This window comes from Manis javanica, chromosome 12 (genome assembly GCF_040802235.1).
Source record: "Manis javanica isolate MJ-LG chromosome 12, MJ_LKY, whole genome shotgun sequence".
NCBI classification, from domain to species: domain Eukaryota; kingdom Metazoa; phylum Chordata; class Mammalia; order Pholidota; family Manidae; genus Manis; species Manis javanica.
In genome coordinates this window covers 3,152,890-3,170,978 of record NC_133167.1, presented here as the reverse complement: position 1 = coordinate 3,170,978, position 18,089 = coordinate 3,152,890, and the positions used below count along the sequence as shown (strand labels likewise).

The 18,089-nt window shown below is 51.1% G+C and overlaps 1 protein-coding gene across 6 annotated transcripts in view; it reads right to left on the bottom strand.

Moving 5' to 3' along the window:
- COL6A3 (collagen type VI alpha 3 chain) overlaps window positions 1–18,089 on the bottom strand; it is a 79,360-nt gene that overhangs the window by 20,879 nt on the left and 40,392 nt on the right. For all 6 annotated transcript variants that reach the window (XM_073217925.1, XM_017675683.3, XM_073217926.1 and 3 more), the window contains 19 exons: window positions 16,827–17,441; window positions 15,393–15,992; window positions 14,459–14,796; window positions 13,288–13,366; window positions 12,162–12,307; window positions 10,854–10,946; window positions 10,342–10,395; window positions 9,292–9,363; window positions 8,577–8,603; window positions 8,426–8,470; window positions 8,253–8,306; window positions 7,731–7,793; window positions 7,042–7,107; window positions 6,589–6,642; window positions 4,300–4,335; window positions 3,616–3,678; window positions 2,827–2,889; window positions 1,516–1,578; window positions 616–678 (listed from right to left, as the gene is read on the bottom strand). In XM_073217925.1, coding sequence (XP_073074026.1) covers window positions 616–678; window positions 1,516–1,578; window positions 2,827–2,889; window positions 3,616–3,678; window positions 4,300–4,335; window positions 6,589–6,642; window positions 7,042–7,107; window positions 7,731–7,793; window positions 8,253–8,306; window positions 8,426–8,470; window positions 8,577–8,603; window positions 9,292–9,363; window positions 10,342–10,395; window positions 10,854–10,946; window positions 12,162–12,307; window positions 13,288–13,366; window positions 14,459–14,796; window positions 15,393–15,992; window positions 16,827–17,441 — 2,594 coding nt within the window. The remainder of the gene's footprint in view (window positions 1–615; window positions 679–1,515; window positions 1,579–2,826; window positions 2,890–3,615; window positions 3,679–4,299; window positions 4,336–6,588; window positions 6,643–7,041; window positions 7,108–7,730; window positions 7,794–8,252; window positions 8,307–8,425; window positions 8,471–8,576; window positions 8,604–9,291; window positions 9,364–10,341; window positions 10,396–10,853; window positions 10,947–12,161; window positions 12,308–13,287; window positions 13,367–14,458; window positions 14,797–15,392; window positions 15,993–16,826; window positions 17,442–18,089) is intronic.

Genomic DNA, 18,089 nt, shown 5'->3' with positions numbered 1-18,089 from the left:
TACATAGTTTTTAGGTAGACTGACTCATTTTAGAAAAATTCCTAATGTGCTGTAGATTTCTTTATTCTGTATAGAAATATATATTACAAAATTATTGCCAGTGAGCAGTTAGATTGTTTTTAAATAACATTTTTCTCAAATGAGTTATCAAGGTAATAATTTCTATTTCTATGATGTCTCATGCAAAGGGACCTGTTTTGATCTGGGCTGAGAGCTTGTCAAATCCAACTCCATTTTAACCCAAAAACATCTATTTCCTTGCAGGAAAGCTCCACCTCACCAAGCTCACAAAGCATTTGCAGGACTGAAAATAATGGTGGTTCAAGCCTCAGTAAGACACCACATTCCCTTGTCAGGGAAAATGCAGGGAAAAAAATGTCCTTACCTATTTCCCCCCAATGAAATAAAACTTATTTTGAGATTTATTTGCTGTTTATAAGCAACAGGTCTTACTATTTTCAGTCAAACCCCCAATGATGCAAGAAACTACTAAAGTTATCTCTCTTTGCCACCACCCCAATTTGCAACGACAAAGGACAGCCCAAAGCGAGGCTTCGCCTCCCTGCCTCCCGGACCTCCCAGCACAGAGTCAGCAACAGTGCCTTCTGGTCTTACCGTCTCGCCACGGGGGCCCCGGCTCCCAATTCCGCCCTTTGGTCCTGGTTCTCCAGGCTCACCCTACACACGAGAAACAGGCTGAGACATGTGTGGGGCTGAGACCAACTTAAAATGTGGTTCCAAGCCCTGCCCCCATTCTAGGTGAGGCCACCAGGAGGACTGCTGCAAGCTGCTAACTTCACCTCTTAGATTTTGATAAAAATGATTTTTGAAATTGCAACGTTCTTGCATGGAAAAGAATCGAGGAAGGTTTGTGTTTGCTCTTTCCATGAGCGTGGTATGGGAGCACGCCGACGGGGAAAAGACAGAGGGAAACAAGAAATGGTCAGGAAGAGCCGTGACAGTTGGCAGGCGCTGAATCCTGCAGGGACCCCAACAGCGTCCCCAGAGGCACAGAGGCAGCCTTGGAGTCACACCAACACATTTCTTTTCCTGAGACGATGCTTCCTTTTTGCATCAGCTGTGATAAATTGTGGTTTTTCTCCAAGTCTATAGAAAGCAGTTTCCCAGACAGTCCTCATAGAAGAAGCTGCTGTTATCCACAATAATCGAGAAGGGAGGCACTTGGATTAGCCAAGCTAATGAGCGCTGCCAACATGTAAAGAACCTGCGCTGGGTGGACTACCGAGGCTGTACTGAGCGTCCCCAACCAGATACTCCAGCAGCTGCTGGCGGGTTCTGGGCACAGCCCGTGCGTTCCCTTGAGGTGGGAACAGGCATCCCACTGGCCAAGCCCACTCTCACCCAGGGGGCCTGGGGTGGGAAGGCCAGTGGTGAGGACAGGGTGTGTGCAAACTGGGCAGGCGGGCAAGCTGACAAACAAGGTGGGCAGGGACCCATGGAGAGACTGGCCAGGCCTGACCCCAGCACACAGGCTCGCACTTTGCCAAGACAAACCTTTCTTCCCAAGGGACCGAATCTGCCACGTTCTCCAGGAGCACCTGCCGTCCCTCCGCTTCCCTGGGCACAAGGAAAGGAGTGTGTCGGTAAAGTATGCACCCTCCAAGCCAAGGGTCTGGATCCTGCCCTCTCACCGTGTGCAGTCAGAGCCACAGGACTCAGCGCCACGCAGACCCAAGCACATGCATGCGTGGAGGTGTCTTGTGCAGATCTGAAATGTCAGTGTGACCACCCATGCCAGTCACGGCTATCACCGGCCCTGACCGGAGGACAAGCACCCAGATTTATGAGGCTTTGTTTCCTCCCTTCCCGCACCTCCAGGATGGTAACACAGGTGTGGAAACGTGTGTGCACTTGCTCACTGGGTAAAGGACTAGATGCGTGAAGGACCATCGCTCTCAGAATACCAGCCCAATGCCCGGCACGCGCAGGCAGCCTGTGGGGTCCCACCGCGTGCCAACAGGCACGGCAAACGACAGAGGGAAGCAGCCGCTCGGCATCACTAGCGATTTGAAAAGCTTCACCTCCTCCTGCTCCATCTTTAGTTTTTGACTTATCAGAGCTCGAATAAATGTTGCGAATAAAACACAAAAGCTTTAAAATTAGGTATTTATCAAATTTTGAACGGGAAGGAGAAAGGGCCTGCTCTCACTATAAAACATTTTTGTGCATTTGTGTAGCAACAGGCCAGCCCGTTGCCAGCTTTTTCATTATTATCTTTGTAACAGATGATAGGATGGCCCCTGGCTATGACACCAGACACGAGGGGTGTCAGGGTGCAGGGCGCCAGGCCCCTGGCCCCGGCTCAGCTCCAACAGCGCCCTTCTGTATTTCATCCCCAGGAGCTGACATAGATGTTGACATGTGAGTCAGCACACTGAAGGAATATCTGTTGAGCCTGAGGTGGGGAACTCCTTACACAGAATCCCGGGCCACGGGGTAATCTCTAGAGGCCAAACATGACGCGGTTGGGCATAATCTGAAAAATCGGGCGATTGGCTGGACCTGGTGCAGTCGCATGCTAGGACTTCCCCAGGGAGCTCCATCCTCCCTCAGCTCACCTCCTGGCTGGCCTACGTTCAGAAGGAGCCACATGGGGACCTGGAAGCCCCGCAGGCACCAAGAAAAGGGTCTTGCACTCCGTCAAGCTACCTGGCCAGTGGCTGTGAGGACTGCGGTTGACCCAGGGTCTATGCAGCCACAGCAGAGGGCTGAGCAAGAGGGCAGGCTATGGTGACCCCAAGGCCGAAATCCCAGCCTGCTCGGGCCCTGTGCACGTAAGGACAGGAGCGGGTCAGGGCGACTTACCTGGGGCCCGGGAATGCCTTGTTCACCGATGAGGCCTGGAGGGCCGGTGGGACCAGCTGGACCCTGACGAAGTGAAAGGCCAATGCAATCACCGCGTCACTGTCATGCCCGCCAGGAGCCCCGGGTGACGTTCGCCCTCCAGAGCCCACACCCTCCCTTCTGCTGGCCGGCCCAGTACTTGTACTTCAGCCCTGACCCAGAACACAGAGGAGGAAGGTGGTTTAAAAAAGCACAGGAAGTGTGTATTCAAACAAAAGCTTGGACGACACTCTTCACGGTCGCCCAAAGGTGGGGACAGCACGAATGGCTGGTCCATGCGTGCATAAGCCAGCCATGGCCCAGCCACACCATAGAAGAGTACTCGGCCACGAGAAGAGACCACGCATTGACACGCGTGACACGGATGAACCTCCGAAACACGGCGCTGACTGAAAGAAGCCAGACACGAAGTTCACCTATGAAACGGCTCCATTTAGGTGAGATGTCAGAAGAGACAAACCCAGGGAGTCAGGAGCCTGGTGGCTGCCAGGAGCCCGGGGATGAGAGGTGGGGACGAGGGGAGTGACTGCTCAACAGACGCAGGGCCTCTTGGGGGATGGGCAGTGTTTCGGAAATAGATAGAAGTGTGGATACACACCATGAACGTACCAAGTGCCACTGAATTGTTCACTTCAAAATGGTGAATTTTGTGCTCAGCTTTGTAAAACTGACTTGTCTCCTCAATTAAAAGAAAAACATACTAGAGCATCCGGGGAGGAATCACAGGGTGTCACGGCACGGGGTACTGACCTGTGCGCCTCTGGCCCCTGACTCTCCCGCAGAGCCCTGCTGGCCTGGGCCGCCCCTGTTGCCCTTGGAAACAGAGAGGGGGGCATGGTCAGGAGGTTATATGGACAGACCTCAGCTCTCTGTCCTGCAGTGGTGGCCCAGTGGGGGATGGGAAGCATCACATCTCTCCCAGGGCTGGAAGCGATGGGCAGGATGATCCCAGCATGAGACCCTGAACGCTTGGAGCAGCTGTCACTCTGCATCTTTGTAAGCATCTGTCTTTCGCCTCACCTTCTGCTGGAGATGGCTTCGCGAAAAAAGGATTCTTTAGGCCCAAACCTGCCTGCCACAGGTGAGCAGACAGACACTAAGACACCAAGATGCTGAGACTTGCTGACACCAGGTAGGTGGGCACACTGTGGGTAAGGGAGGCCCAGGACGCTGCCTCCCTGGCCTCCCCTTCACTTCCCCACTCCCCACAGCCCCACTGGACCCATTTTCACAAGTCTTCTGGAACAGGCTGAATTGGAGCAGACAGTGGGAAAGATGGTAGCTGGCTGCAGTTGGAGCGACAAGCCTTGACAGCCAAAGAGACAGCATGTTCCAGCTCATGGGCTGGACTCCATGTGTGCCCCTTGAGGTCAGTCTCTGAGGGCCTGTGTGAGTGACAGAGGGACAGAAAGAGGTGCTGACTCAGAGGCTTACCTTCGCTCCTGCTGGCCCCCTTCGGCCAAAGCCACCCTGCAAAGGAAGACAGACAATGAGGGGAGCCAGGGACGGAGCCTGGGGCTTCTGCTACCTGACCTGCACATTCATGCAGCCCTGCTGTGCACCAGGCACGGCCTAGGCAGCCCTGAGCAAACCCACATCGGGAGACAGCCTCCTTTCTGCCCTCATCTCCGTACGGTTTTGCTCCCATGCTGCCCCTATTAATCACTCAAATGAAAGTTTTGAGAAGTACTTGGACCTGCCAAGCAAAATAATGACTCCTTCTGGCTCTTCTATCCCAGCCAATTTCAAATAAGGAATGTAAAATGGAAATGTCAATCTGCCTATTTTTCTACCATTTTCCTAACTGTAGGGAGAAGTAATAAAATACTATAATTATAATAGAAAGGAGCCCCAAACTCTCCAAAAATCTCTTGGCCAAATGTAATACATACTCAGTTAGGTGAAAAATCCAAAGTTCACACATGTGACCCTAAAAGCTCAGGTGTGCTTAACTTGGGCTCATGACTTGGCAGCCACCTTTGTGCTCTACGGTGACACGGAGTTCAAATAAATATGGGCCCACTGTGTAAGTAATCCATTAATTCCCACTTTGTGAGGCTTCCCCTTTAGGGGAAAGGTTTGGGAATACGGAAGGTCCTGGGTATATCTCTGCAAAGTTGCAAAGTTAGGGGTCACTGCTCTGGAACTGTGAGTATGAGCTCTGGTAGGGACTTGAGCCCATGAGCCACACTCCCCACCCACCGTGCACCTTCCAGGGAGGGGGCTTTGCCATTATTCTGTAGTGACAGCCTCTGTGATGGGAGACATTGGCCTCCTTCCACGCAGACAAGTGGGTGGGAGGCAGGCCACTCCACCACAGAGAACCACTCTGGCTGGCCTCTCCCAACAGTGACATCCTAGAGTGTGACCAGAGGCCACTGGGGCTCAGTGCCTCATGCCCGGACCACAGGCAGCCGGTGGAGGCCCTGAAGCGGTGGCATGAGGTGTGAGCTAGCCCCACGGGAAGGATACACTTCATCTCAGCCTGAGGCTGCATGGCATGATTCTGAGGGGAGGGGAAGACTGGGCCACCAGGCTGCGCAGGAGGCACTGAGTCTCCGAGAGCCCTCGGCACACCAACCCCACACCCAGGTTTCCACCTCGTGCATAGACGGAAAACAAATCGTATACACGACTGTATTTTAAGTCATTTCATGAAAACAAGTTTTAGCTTTACTCAGAGTGGTATAGCAGGACAACCACTGAGTATGTCCTCATTTTTTTTCATTATAGAGTTCGACAGCATTATTCTGAAATCATAGAACTTTGAAGACAGAATTTTTAATGCAAAGTTTTCTTCTGAATTTTAAGAGCAAAATTATGCCCGTAGCACATCAGCAGATTAGGGGTCATTTCTTTTAAAAGCCCTCAGCTCAGCATACACCTCTGAGCTTCCAGCTACTAATCCCTAAATATGTCGTTGCCTCTGGGGAAGTGGCTGACAGGGCCGCTCTTGGCTGCGGGGGCCCCAGCTGCCTGCTGTTGCTCTGTGCTCGTTTCAGAGGCAATGAGCTGGGCAGCTGCCAGCATCCACCCCGCCCCTGAGGCTTTCCAAACTCACACACCACTCCTCCCCACGCAGGGACCATCCTCTTCCAGCCTGGAGGCCCAAGCTCTCTGAACCCCTGGGCTCTGGAAGCTTCCTAAAGGTCTGTAGAGCTTTGACTTCAGCAACCCTTCAAAAGACTCAGAGGCTAGGCATGCAACACGCTATTCTGCACCAGACATTTCTGAAATGTCTTTAAAAAGTGATTGCGAAATGCAGTTCATGAGAAAACTCAACCTAGTCTCATTGCTTGACTTACAGCAACACAGAAAAACAAACAATTCTGAAGCCAACACCAAGCTGGAAACGCCATCACCTTCCTGCCCCTCACCCACCCCAAATTCGTGTTTTTGTTTGGATTTCTTAAATATGTAATAGGATAAAAACCTGGTCAGATATTCTAAAGCCACAAAGACATAATTTTTAAGGGGGCCAATTCAGTATTTTGGGGGGAAAGAAGCAGAACTGAGGGAGGGAGGAGAGATGGGGCACAGGAAAAATTATAAGAAGGAAAATTCTCTAGAAGCATTAAGATTTGGGGGGCAGTAGTTTTAGAAATCTCCTTAAATTCCCTAAATAAACATGCTGAGTAACTCTGCCCCAGGTAGTGTTTGGTGGTCTAAGTGGCACATGCTAAACATCACCGCAGAGCCCGCACAGCCCTGAGGGGCACTCACATTCTTCCCGGGCTCTCCAGAACTTCCAGGTAGTCCATCGCTCCCGGGGAGACCCTAAGGTGAGGAAAAAATTGTCCTAAGACTCTCATCTGCAAGGAAGAACGTCTAACTCTGAACATTGTGCAGGCACTACGGGGAGAGGAGCAGGCCAGGTGGGCGGACGGTCCATGGGATGCGCGGACCAGGCACGTTCCTGCCTCCACGATCACCTCCCATAAGCATCTAGGGGCCCAGATTCTGCGGAGAAGCCCTCCTGGCAGGGGCCTCCATCCCCGCTGGAGCCATGCTTCTCAGGCACACATGGTCAGGGGCTGGGGGCTCTCTGCTCCCGACCTGGTTGGCTTCATGGCCTTAAAGGCCACCTGCACGGCCTTGGGCTGAGGACCAGCCTGCGGCAGTTTCCTGTCTTTGGCCCTCAGCGCAGGGGGAGTCTGGGCATGCCGAGCACCGTACCATGGGGCCGAGGTCTCCCGTTTCTCCTTTGGGTCCTCGCTGCTGGCTGTCCCGTCCCGAGTCACCCTGTAAACAGCACGGGGCGGGGGAATGGGCCATGTGTGCAAGAAAAGGACACTTCACATTTGCTTTAGGAAAAGGAAGCATTTGCAGCTTTTCTCATTTATGGCTCTAATCTGCAAGCAAAGGGCTACTGCTGGCAGCCTCCTCCCCTCCCGGCCCAGAGGAGGTAAGAGCAAGCCTGGGGCACCAAGCCCCTGGGGAGGAAAAGCGGTGGCCCCCTGATGGGGGCTGAGGGTGGCTGACACCCAATGGTCAGGGTCTGTCAGAGTGGGACACATGTCACCCAGGTGGGGTGTGCCGGAAGTACTGGTCCCTCAGAGCCTGGCATTCATATCATCGCTGGCATTTTTCTGACCACCCAAGCCAGGTGGATTAGCATCCTGACACTACATTTTAGGAATACTTGTCACAGCTTCAATTGACAGGCTCTGGAAACCCTCACCTTTGCAGCCAGAGAGCTCCATATCCCCAGCAGACCCAGAATTGTAGGCAAAGGATCACAAACCACATATCTTATCAACACGTTTTAAAGCAGCTTCTAAAGTGATATTTTTTGTCCACCCACTTCTCCCAGAACCCTCTCTCCCAGACTCAGGCCTCAAATCGTCAATAAGGCACTTCCTTACCGGGTCACCTCTGATTCCAATGTCTCCTCTTTCTCCTCTGTCTCCTTTAAGACCTTTGTCACCCTAAATAAAACCCACACAAAGAAACTAAGAACAAGATAGCTTTCAAGTTGTCATCTGGCCCTTAAAGTCATTTTTTTCAATTAAGAAATCTAAACTATAACAGTGGTTCCCATTTGCCCATTTGCCATGAATTTAAATTTACTTCCAAATATTTCTGATCTGTTCAGGTAATCCACAAATATTTATTGGGAGTTGACTCTGTTCCAGGCACTGGGGATTTATTGAAACAAAACACGCCAGTCTCAGCCCTATGGGACGTACTCTCTAAACAAGAAAACGCAATGTAACAGGTGTCCCCGCTGATGCAGGACATAGGCGGCACCAGGGATGCACCCCCAGAGGAGGTCAGGGATGGCTGCCTGGAGGAAGCAGCCTTAACATACACGACTAAAAGAAATATTCCTTCAATGAAACACTTATAGTTTTTCCATAACAGCAGCACTATGGGAATAGACGTACCCTTCTCCCAGGATTCCCTTTCTCTCCAGAAGTACCAGGCAATCCTTTATCTCCCTGCCAAAGACAATGAAGAAATGTCATTCCTGGTCCAGTGTGTACCATAGACTGAGGTGTTGGTCACTGGAATCTCCAGGACCAAAAGCAGTTTGGACTTGGAGTGTGAAATCACTTACATCTTCACCGTCAAGACCATCCAGCCCGATTTCTCCCAGTTCGCCCTGTGAGGGAAGGAGTTACACGTTTAGAAAGTATAGAAAGCCATTCTGGCAAAGGAAAGATGAGAAATGCTGGGAATCCTCCCAATAGAAACTAGAAGCTTCGTACCTTCTCTCCTGGGAATCCTCGAGAGCCCTGAAAGGGAAAGGAGGGGGAACGTTAGCTGCACAGACAGGCTAGGGGGGGCTCAGGGTGGCCTCCGCCCCACCTGAGGGCCAGAGTCTGAAATCCGTTATCAGAGAGTCATGTGCTTGACCTTATCTCTCCATCATGAGCAGGAACACAGAGCTAACTGGCCCAGATGTGAGGATTTGGGGACTCTCGGCTCCCTGGGTGGGAGGGGTGGACCCTGAAAGCTAGGACAGGGGCTCCGAGGCCCCTTTGTAACTGTGATAAGGTGGCCCTCCCATCCAGCACCTGCTTTCCAACCTCAGCAAATGGAGAGGACATACTATGAGTCCTTGAATCCAAGTACTTCTCACAGAGAACCTTCCAGTGCACGCCGTCTTCACATCCCCCCCGCTTCCCCGGCTCCTCCTGGGGTCCCGGGGCTGAAGCAGCTGCCACAGGCCTTTCCTCCACCCTGACCCACATTCTGCCTGTCCCCCTGAGCATGTCCTGGCTGCCTCATGCTTCCATAGAAAACTATTTCTCCACCACCAGGCTCCCTTCCCAGGGCCCCTGAACCCACCGGGCCATGGGCTACTGGACACTGAGAGCAGAGACGCCCCACAGGTGGCCTTCCTCCCCTGGAGGCAGCTGCAGGAACTGAACCCCCTCTCCCCACCGAGGCCAGGGGCCATGGTCCCCGTCCACACTGTACCTTGACTCCTCTCTGCCCGGGGCAGCCCTGGAAACCTTGAGTGCCATTCACACCAGGCGGACCCCTTTCACCCTGTGAGGAGAAACAAAGGCGACCTTAAGGTCGGCCGTCGTGCGGCCGGGAGCGCGCGCCGCTGTGGAAGCCCACGCGGGGAGCAGATCTCACTGGTAGGAATGCTGACTGGGCCAGGTGGAGCCTCCAGCACCCTCACCCACCCCAGGCCCGTGCTCAGCACCGGTCCTGGCCTTGAACCTGCAGGGTGGCGTGGGGTCTGAGAGGGTCTGCAGCGCAGAGAGCACACCCCAGTGGCCAAGGATGAGCAAGCCTCGGGGCCTTGCAGGTTCTGGGCCTGGGTGAGCGTGTGGCCCCCATGGAGAACCCCCAACCTGCGTGCTCTTCTGCAAGGTCCCTGGTCCCCAGCTCCCCAGCAGGCCTCAGGCCCAGCCTGACACCCAGCACTGCTGGCTGGGACCCTGTAACCTCCCCTATGCCCGTGGGGCCCTTTACCCGCATCCCAGGGCTGGGCCTTGTTCTCGGGTCTCAAAGCCTCTCAGGCTGTGTCTGTCCCAGTTCTCCTTCCAGAAGGCCCTGCTGCAGGCTCTGCTCACCCACAGCTAGAACTGTAGGCCACCTATGACCCAAATCAGCCCCCCAGGGGGAGACTTCCCTCAAAGGGGAATCCCTAGTACAGCCTGAGTAGGTCTCCCGCACTCCTCTCTGCTCACTCCCACCTCTGCTCGGACCTCTGTATTCGCAGGACACAGGGACGCTGACCAGTGGCCCTCTGCCTCAGGAGCCCTTTATAACTCTGCAATAGGACCACTGAAAGCCCCACACTCCACACCACACCTGCCGTGCTCCACGCTCAGACCGCAGGGCTACTTTTCTCAGGGTAGAGTCCTGAGTCAGGCTGGTAAGGGAGTGAGACGTGGGCTCTTTCCCAGTGGGAAAGTCACTGTAGATGGAGCCAGTCGTGAACTTCACTATTCAGTCCAACATGTGAGGATCAAGGCAGGAATAAACGTAAAGAGCAAAGCAACTTTTACTCACAGGTCCACCCTCGTCCCCAGGATAACCTCGGTAGCCGTCTTCTCCAGGGATGCCCTGCGACAGAGGAAAGCAGTGCCCTGGTTACACCCTGTGCTGGGCTTTGTCCTCTATTTAATTATCCTCCCAATCCCCCGTCACTGGCAGAGCACAGCTAACACTTAGTGTCAGGCTCTTGACGTGCCAAGTAAACCTGTCAGGTTCCCATAACTCGGAGGCAAATGCTCCGAATGCTGCCCAGCATCCACACGGGCTGCAGTCAGTGACGCCCGCTGACATTAACATCGTTTATAAGCGGAAGAGCCAGTGGGTTAAAGAACAGATCCCCTCACCCGCGGGAAGGGAGGTCAGCAGACATTCACACACGAGCCTGCGCCGCAGCTGTCCCGTCCTACAGCACGTCCCTTCTTTCCCCTCCCCATCTCCAGGCCGCCATAGTGCAGGAACTGCCCAGAGAAGCACCGAGCAGCTTCTGGAACCTAACCCCGGGTGCTGGAAGGGCAGAGCTGCCATACCTTTGGCCCGATGCTGCCCAGCAGCCCACGGTCTCCCCTCTGTCCAGAGCATTTGCAGGGGATCCCACAGCAAGCTTTCTCAGCAATGTTGTCCTACCGAAATGGAGAAAAGTTTCAAATTTCAATAAGTGCCTAGAACAAAAGCCTAAATATGCCATAAAAGGCAAAATCCGAGGCACGTGGATTTCACGTGGGCAGGGAAGTCGCCCTGGACGGTATCACTCGAGGCCTGGCTCAGCAGGCCAGACGGCCGGAGGGAGGGCACAAGTGGAGAGGGGCAGGCGACCAAAGTGAGACAGATCCCATGACAGTACCCCGGCTGGGCCTGATTTCTAGAAGTTTCCAACATGGATAGGTTTCAATTGTCAAGCTTAATTTAACAAATGTTTAAGCTTCAAGGCACAAACCCAAACAAACTGCATGTGGCCCGGAGGGAAGGGGCTTCCACGTGGATATCCACGTGCCTTCCTAGAACCACGGGCAGCGTCTCGGACTAGGCCGGCCTGGAGGAGGCCTCAGGAACGCTGGGGTGGGCAGACACCAGCAGGCCCTGCCCCCATTCCACGAGCACCTCGACTCCAGGGCACCAGCGCCCCTAACACCCGTCACGCACCCTCAGCTCTTGGAGGTCAAATCTCGTTCCTCGCAGTGAGCTTCCTAGAGTTCTCACTTTCCCCCATGTCCCCGATTCATCAGTGCCACCTCCTTCCACCCAATTCACATATAGTCCCAGTTCCAGCCCTGGGAAGAAAGTGGGAGGGGAGGAAAAGGCAGTCGGTTCCCCCTGTGCTCCCCTGGTGCTGCCGGCCTCTCAGAGCGGGCATCTCGGAGCGGCCCCTCAGCCCTGTATCTCCCAAAAGCACAGGGGAATTTGGAAGCTGCACAGGGACACCTTCGCCTGCTCCAAAGGAAACTACGAGGGGCACCTCTGCGCCCAGAAACACTTTCTTTGCTGCAAGTTCCTGTTTTCAGCACCTGAGTTTTGATGTTGTGAACACTGTTTCCTGTTTGGGGTCCAGCTCTGTCTTTGCCTTCTCATGATCTTATAAGTGAAAAGACACCCATTAAAGGGAGAAGAGGAAATTCTCAGGCAACCACATCAGCGTGCCCAGACACTGGCTCTCTGGCTCCTGGATTCCTGCGTTTCCAGGGCTCACACATATTATTGCAAAAGGCAGATCCAGGTGAATTAAATTACCCACCCAAAGGCCCCTCTCCCCCTCACCGGACAATAACTGACTTCGTTATCCTGAGATGCCAAAACTGTGCTATTAAACCAGTTTGTGTGTAAAGACATAAAAAACTCACGAGCTGCTCTGCTAGTTCGTAATCCAGGTCCAGCAGGTTAAGACTCAGGGGCCTGTTGTACAAGAATCCCCGCCCAAACTCCAACTGCATCAGCCGCTCCAAGTTGGCTACACGTTCAAGGCCCACCAAGATCAGAGCATGGACACCTATGGGGAGAAACGCATATCCTAGGGCCCACCCAGGATACGGGAGCACCACAACTTTTTCCTCCTTTTTTTTAAAAAGAAAACTTCAGCGTAAAATTCGGCCTTTAGTTGACACATGGTTAATCAAACCTCAGCTGCTCTGAGGAGTTGAAACACTAGAACTTCGGACTCCTGAGTAATTGTTTCAAATATATCAAAAACTAAACTGGTCAATGCAAATATAGGAAGTAACACCATGAAGCGTATTTGTACATAAATTCTCAAGTTCTGGTCCTAGAGAATGTGGGTTTGCTCTGGGAAGAACTGAAACACCGCACCTCCAAAGTCAGATAATAGCAGTCTCATCTCCATTGCTAGAAAAGCAAGCAAATAAATAGAAAGTTCTTATGATAAATTATGCTGTCATAAATTCTTAAACCTCTGGTGCTGGCATCCACTTTTTGATAGTCAGTGCTACTGAATTCCAGAGCAAATGAACAATCAGATATTACACCTGATAGTAGACATTATTGATTATTCAGTCACCTTAAATTCGTAAAGTATGCTTTCATTATTTATTTCATATTCAAGCGTATTTTTACTTCACTTTGAAGTATTTTTGAGTTGTGATAACTGCCAACTGAAAATGCAGCAATATTTTTTGCTGGAAAATTAATTCCTTCTTTATAGATGAAGCTAAGTGAATCAATATGTCATAATCTTTTGCAAAAGCTTCATGCTGTCCAGATGCTCTGCCACCTGAATGAGTCTGAGAACCTGTGGGGCCCGTCCCAGGGCGTGGCGATGAAGCTGTCCGCCTGCAGAGAAGGAACCCCATCAGCCCGATCCCATAGCTGCAGGTGGGCGACCGAGGGCCAGGAGGCACCTTGAAGTTGCTCCTCCCCGAGAGGACGCCATCAGCAGAGTCGTTTCTCTCTGGCAAAGCAGGGTGCCCGCCTCACCCATGTTGGCTTCTCATGTCTAGAAAGCCCAGAACCTACCTTCTTGTCGGAGTTCCTCAGAGGCCCTTTGTAAATCAGCCAGATTTCCATCTGCCCCGTCAGTAAAATGAATGACCACCTGAAAATAAAAAGTCAAACCACAGCAGAAATTCAAAAGAAACATCACAGACTCTTGTTAGAGATGAGCCAGCTCTCACCCCTCATCGTACAGTTGAGGCATCCGAGGGCCATGTTCATAGTTCTTTGATATTATGCAATAAATGTATTTTTTAAATGGTATAAAATAAAATGGGCAGATTGCCATGCTCGGCTTATTAAAAACTCATGCAACAGTGGAAATAAAAACAGCTTATTTCATTCTCCTATTTATGCGATGTAGTTTCCAGAAATCACATGTGTGCATGTGCATGTTTTACAGGCTGAACTGCATCCCTCCAGAATTCCTATGTTGATGCCTTTCTTAACCCTCAGTACCTCAGAATGTGACTGTAATTTGTAGGAGGGCTTTTAATGAGGTGATTCAGTTAAATGAGGTCATTAGGGTGGGCCCCCACCCAGTATGACTGGTGTCCTTCTAAGAAGAGGAGATGAGGACACAGCCACACACAGAGCGAAGACCTGTGGCGACCTGCGGAGAGGGTACCCTCGCCAAGCCAAGCTGACGGGCCTCAGAAGCAGCAGCCCCACTAGCGCTCTGACCTTGGCTTCCAGCCTCCAGAGCTGTGAGGAGACACACATTTCCACCATTTAACCGCTGAGTGTGTGGTGATTCGCCGTGGCAGCCCTCACAGACTTTGTCGTATGTGTGTGTGTGTGCATATATTGACACAATATTTATGTATGTATGTATACACACACACACAGAAATATTTAGAGAGAATATAATGTATTTAGTGGGTAGGACTATAATTAAACATGGGTTAATCATGAATTCAACTAAATCAAGCTCACTTACTGATTTCCAGATTTTTTTTTTTTTGAGCTTAAATGCAATGAGTGAAACAAGGCAGGTGCTACATGGCAGATTAATATGATCAGCTGATAGTAAATGTACAGGCACTTATACGTGCAGGGACTACCAACCCTGTCAAACGTGAAGAGCATTTATAGAACCATCTGCAGGAGGGGGTGTCTGGAGATCAAGGCATCCTCCTGGCCAGGAAGAGTCCAGGAACTACACAGGAAGCTGAAACAAGGGCACCCTGCTCACCTTCACACTGTCGGGCGAGGACTGTCGGAACTTGTTCTGATAGACCTTGAGCGTGTCTGCAGTGAGGACATAGGGGTGCTGGCCACGCATGCTCTGGAACTTCTCAAACAGCTCCGGCTGGTACTCAGCAAAGTCAAAGGCCTCCACCGGGCCCGTGGGCGTGTTGGCCACGACCGACACCCGCACGGAGGGCATCTGGGTACCGCTGCAGCTGAGCCTTTGCACCTGGCTGATTCTATTCAAGATGGCATCCATCTTGGACTCGAGGCCCTTCTGGCTCACAAATACATTCTGATCTCTTGAACCATCAAATCCCAGAATCACATCCAGATTACAGGCTGAAACAGGGAAAAGTAGGGGATGAGCTCTAAGTCGGGGCTGCCAAGATGAATTCAACACCCAGGCCCAGCCCCGGGGAGGTGGGCCGGGGCACCATGCTCAAGAGCAAAGAAGGTGTCCCACGGATGGGCTTTGTAAAGCGACTAGATCTGCCTCTCACACAGGGAAAATGGATGCTGGCGGTGGGGGACCAAAACTGCAGCCCATTCGAACACGTTTGCTACTGGGGACGTTCATCGACTTCACCGTGGCATACAGTCAGGAAGCTGCCACCAGAGCTGTGCTTCAGATGAAATGCACTTGAGAACTCAAATGCTCTGATCTCAAATAATAGATCTAATAAACTCTAAACAATAACAGGGATCAATAAATCTGAAGAATGGGGGGGAGGGACTAAATCTTCTAAGAACAAAAAAAGGGACTCCCCCTCTTACCCTGTGAGAAAACTTATAACAATGGCTGGGGGACCTCTGGGACCCAACCCCCAGGGATGTAAGTAAGTGCTTGTTGCAGAATCTGTAGGCAAGCACTGGGGATCTAGATAATGAAATAACACGAATAGGACACACGACAATTGGCACATGAAGGGGATCACCTTTGGAAACATCAGACACGCCTGGACATAGGGTCTCATGCATGGCATCATGTAGAGTTTCCAGAACCTGCTCGCTCAGCTCAGACAGCTCCTGCACGTTCCCCACGCGGAACGCCGTGGCGCTGTTGGACGCTATCTTCCCGACCTCCTCGGAGTCGATGTTCTTCACGCCCACCGCGAACACTTTGATGCCCCTCTGGGTGAGTGCCAGGCTGGCCTCCTGAGCGTCCTCCGCCGATTTTCCTCCCGTGATCACAAATGCGATCTGAGGGACCCGCTGGTCCAGGCGGCTGCCTGCCTCTGGCACAAAGTGGTTCAGCCGCAGGTGCTGGAGGCCCACTTTAGTGTTCGCGTGTCTTCCCCCTTTGTAGACCACTTTGTTGATGGCGTCAATAATCTGCTGCTTGGTGGAAAAGTCCTTCAGGAAGAATTCGTCCGTGGGGTCAGAGTTGTACTGGACCAGCCCCACTTGGATGGAGTCGCCCGCCTCGTAAAGCGTGTCCACAATTTCTGACACAAAACGGAGCACTTCCTGGAAATTGTCCCTCCTGAAATTGATGGAACCGTCCAGCAGAAACACAATGTCTGCTTTCTTTTTCTCTAAAAATGATTAAAATGAAAATGAGGAGAAATTTGGTTTCCATGTCCAGAACAAATACACAGAAGGTACAATAATTGAAATAAGCCATTCCTGTAACTTTTTCAAAGTGAATGTCTCTGCTCTATTCCATGTCTTCACAGTCCCCAAATTCACAGCCCTCCAAACATTATGCTAAAAACAAGAAGATAAATGATAAATCATCTAAAAAAAAAATAGTCCTGAGAACTCTGCAAAGTGGTATCTTTTCCATGGATTCAATGGTCCATGGTCTCTGGTGTTTTAGGAAACGCCACTGAACACTTTCCTTCTGACCAAAAATAAACGATGATGTCTGGCAGGGGTGGGAGGAGACGCAGTAGAAGCAGGACAAAAAAGGGCTGATAGAAACATACTGGAAAATGAGATGTGACCCCATACAGCCATAGAGGGTCACCTACCAGCACGCTGGGAGCTTTGTGGGGTCCTGCTAAAAATCAATGGCATTTGGAGATAATTTCCTAATCAAGAAATCAAGACTGGAACAGAAAAACGTGTGGATCTGCCAACTTCAAAGGTGCTCTCCTATTACCAAAGCCAGTGATTCTGAAGTTAACCCTCGGTGTACCTTTCAATGGGGTTGTAACTAGCCTCACGGAAGAATCGATGATCTTAGGCTTTCTGGGATGTGTTTCCATCTACAATTTCTACTGAATTATTTTTCCAGTATTTAATTTCTATATTATCCTCAACAACAACCTTGAGAGAAGAAAATCATTTAAATGAATGCTAATAACATTTTTTTCAATTAAAAAAATCATCGTCACGCTCTGTAGTCACAGCCCCACCACTCATACCTGGTCTCGAGGGAGAAGGTGTCGCCACTCCTGGAGGGGCAGGTGTGGCCCCGGAGGGCCCGAAGGAGTTCATGACCCTGTCTTCTATGTTGGGCAGGTCTCTGAACTCTCGCACCGTGAAGACCAGCCGGGGGTCGCTGGTGATGGTCTGCAGCTCTGTTCTGTCAGTGTTCCGGTCTCCTACCCCTAAACTCACGATCCCTGAGGAGCCCATCACCTGTGAAAACCTGGAAATGTCATCCTGGGATTTCCCACCCAGAAATAGAACCAGGTGCTGGGGCACCCCGTCTTCTATTCGGCTCCCAGCAGACTTGACAAAGAGATTTCTTGCCACAAATTCCAGCGCTTTGCCCGTGTTCAGCGGAGACCCCCCTTTGAACCTCAGGCGGCGTATGGCATCTAGCACGGGGGCCTGGGACTTGTAGGTCTTCAGGTAGAACTCTGGGAAGACGTCATTGCTGAACTGCACGACCCCGATCCTTACTTTGCTGGGGCCAATGTTGAGTCTTCGAACAATCCTGCTCACAAAGTCTCGGATGTGCGCGACGCCATCGGGCTTCACGCCATCAGAGCTGTCCATGAGGAAAACAATGTCTGCAGCATCGCTCTCAACAGCTGCAGAGAGGAGAAGAGAGAGGAAAACAGGACAGGGCTGGTGCTCACCCAGCTTTATTTCTGCTTTTGTTTCTGAACTGGGCATCATATCACAATGATACATACTAATTATACATTTATGCAATTACATAGTAATTATATACTGCAATTATATATAAATTAACATTACAATTATAGGCCAACACATATGTGTTTAACTCTTGGGCCTTTGTAAATTAACCATTAAAAATGGGGTCTTTTTTTACCAAAACCATTTCTGCTTCTTGAAATATTTTATGTTCTCCAAAGTTTTCATTTTCTGAGTTTACTCTATTTTAATTTTGGCTTTGCATCTGGGTTACAACTAATTTTAAAAACATAAGCAGCATTTAGAAACTAATCCAGGATTACCATAACTATAGACTCATAAGCTGTTACTGCTACAGGGATCAAAGCACCTGGACCAACATCTTTGTTGGACAGAAAGTGAGAAACAACTGAGGTCAAATGTCCTCTCTTTGTCCACGGACAGCCCAGAGAATCCCAGCTCCCTCTCATGTGCCACAGCATCTCCCTAGGTGTTTAATTCATAGTATTCTTTTTGCTTGCATATCTCTAGTATTTTACAAAGTTTTCATTTTCACTATTATTTCCCCTATTTTATTTATA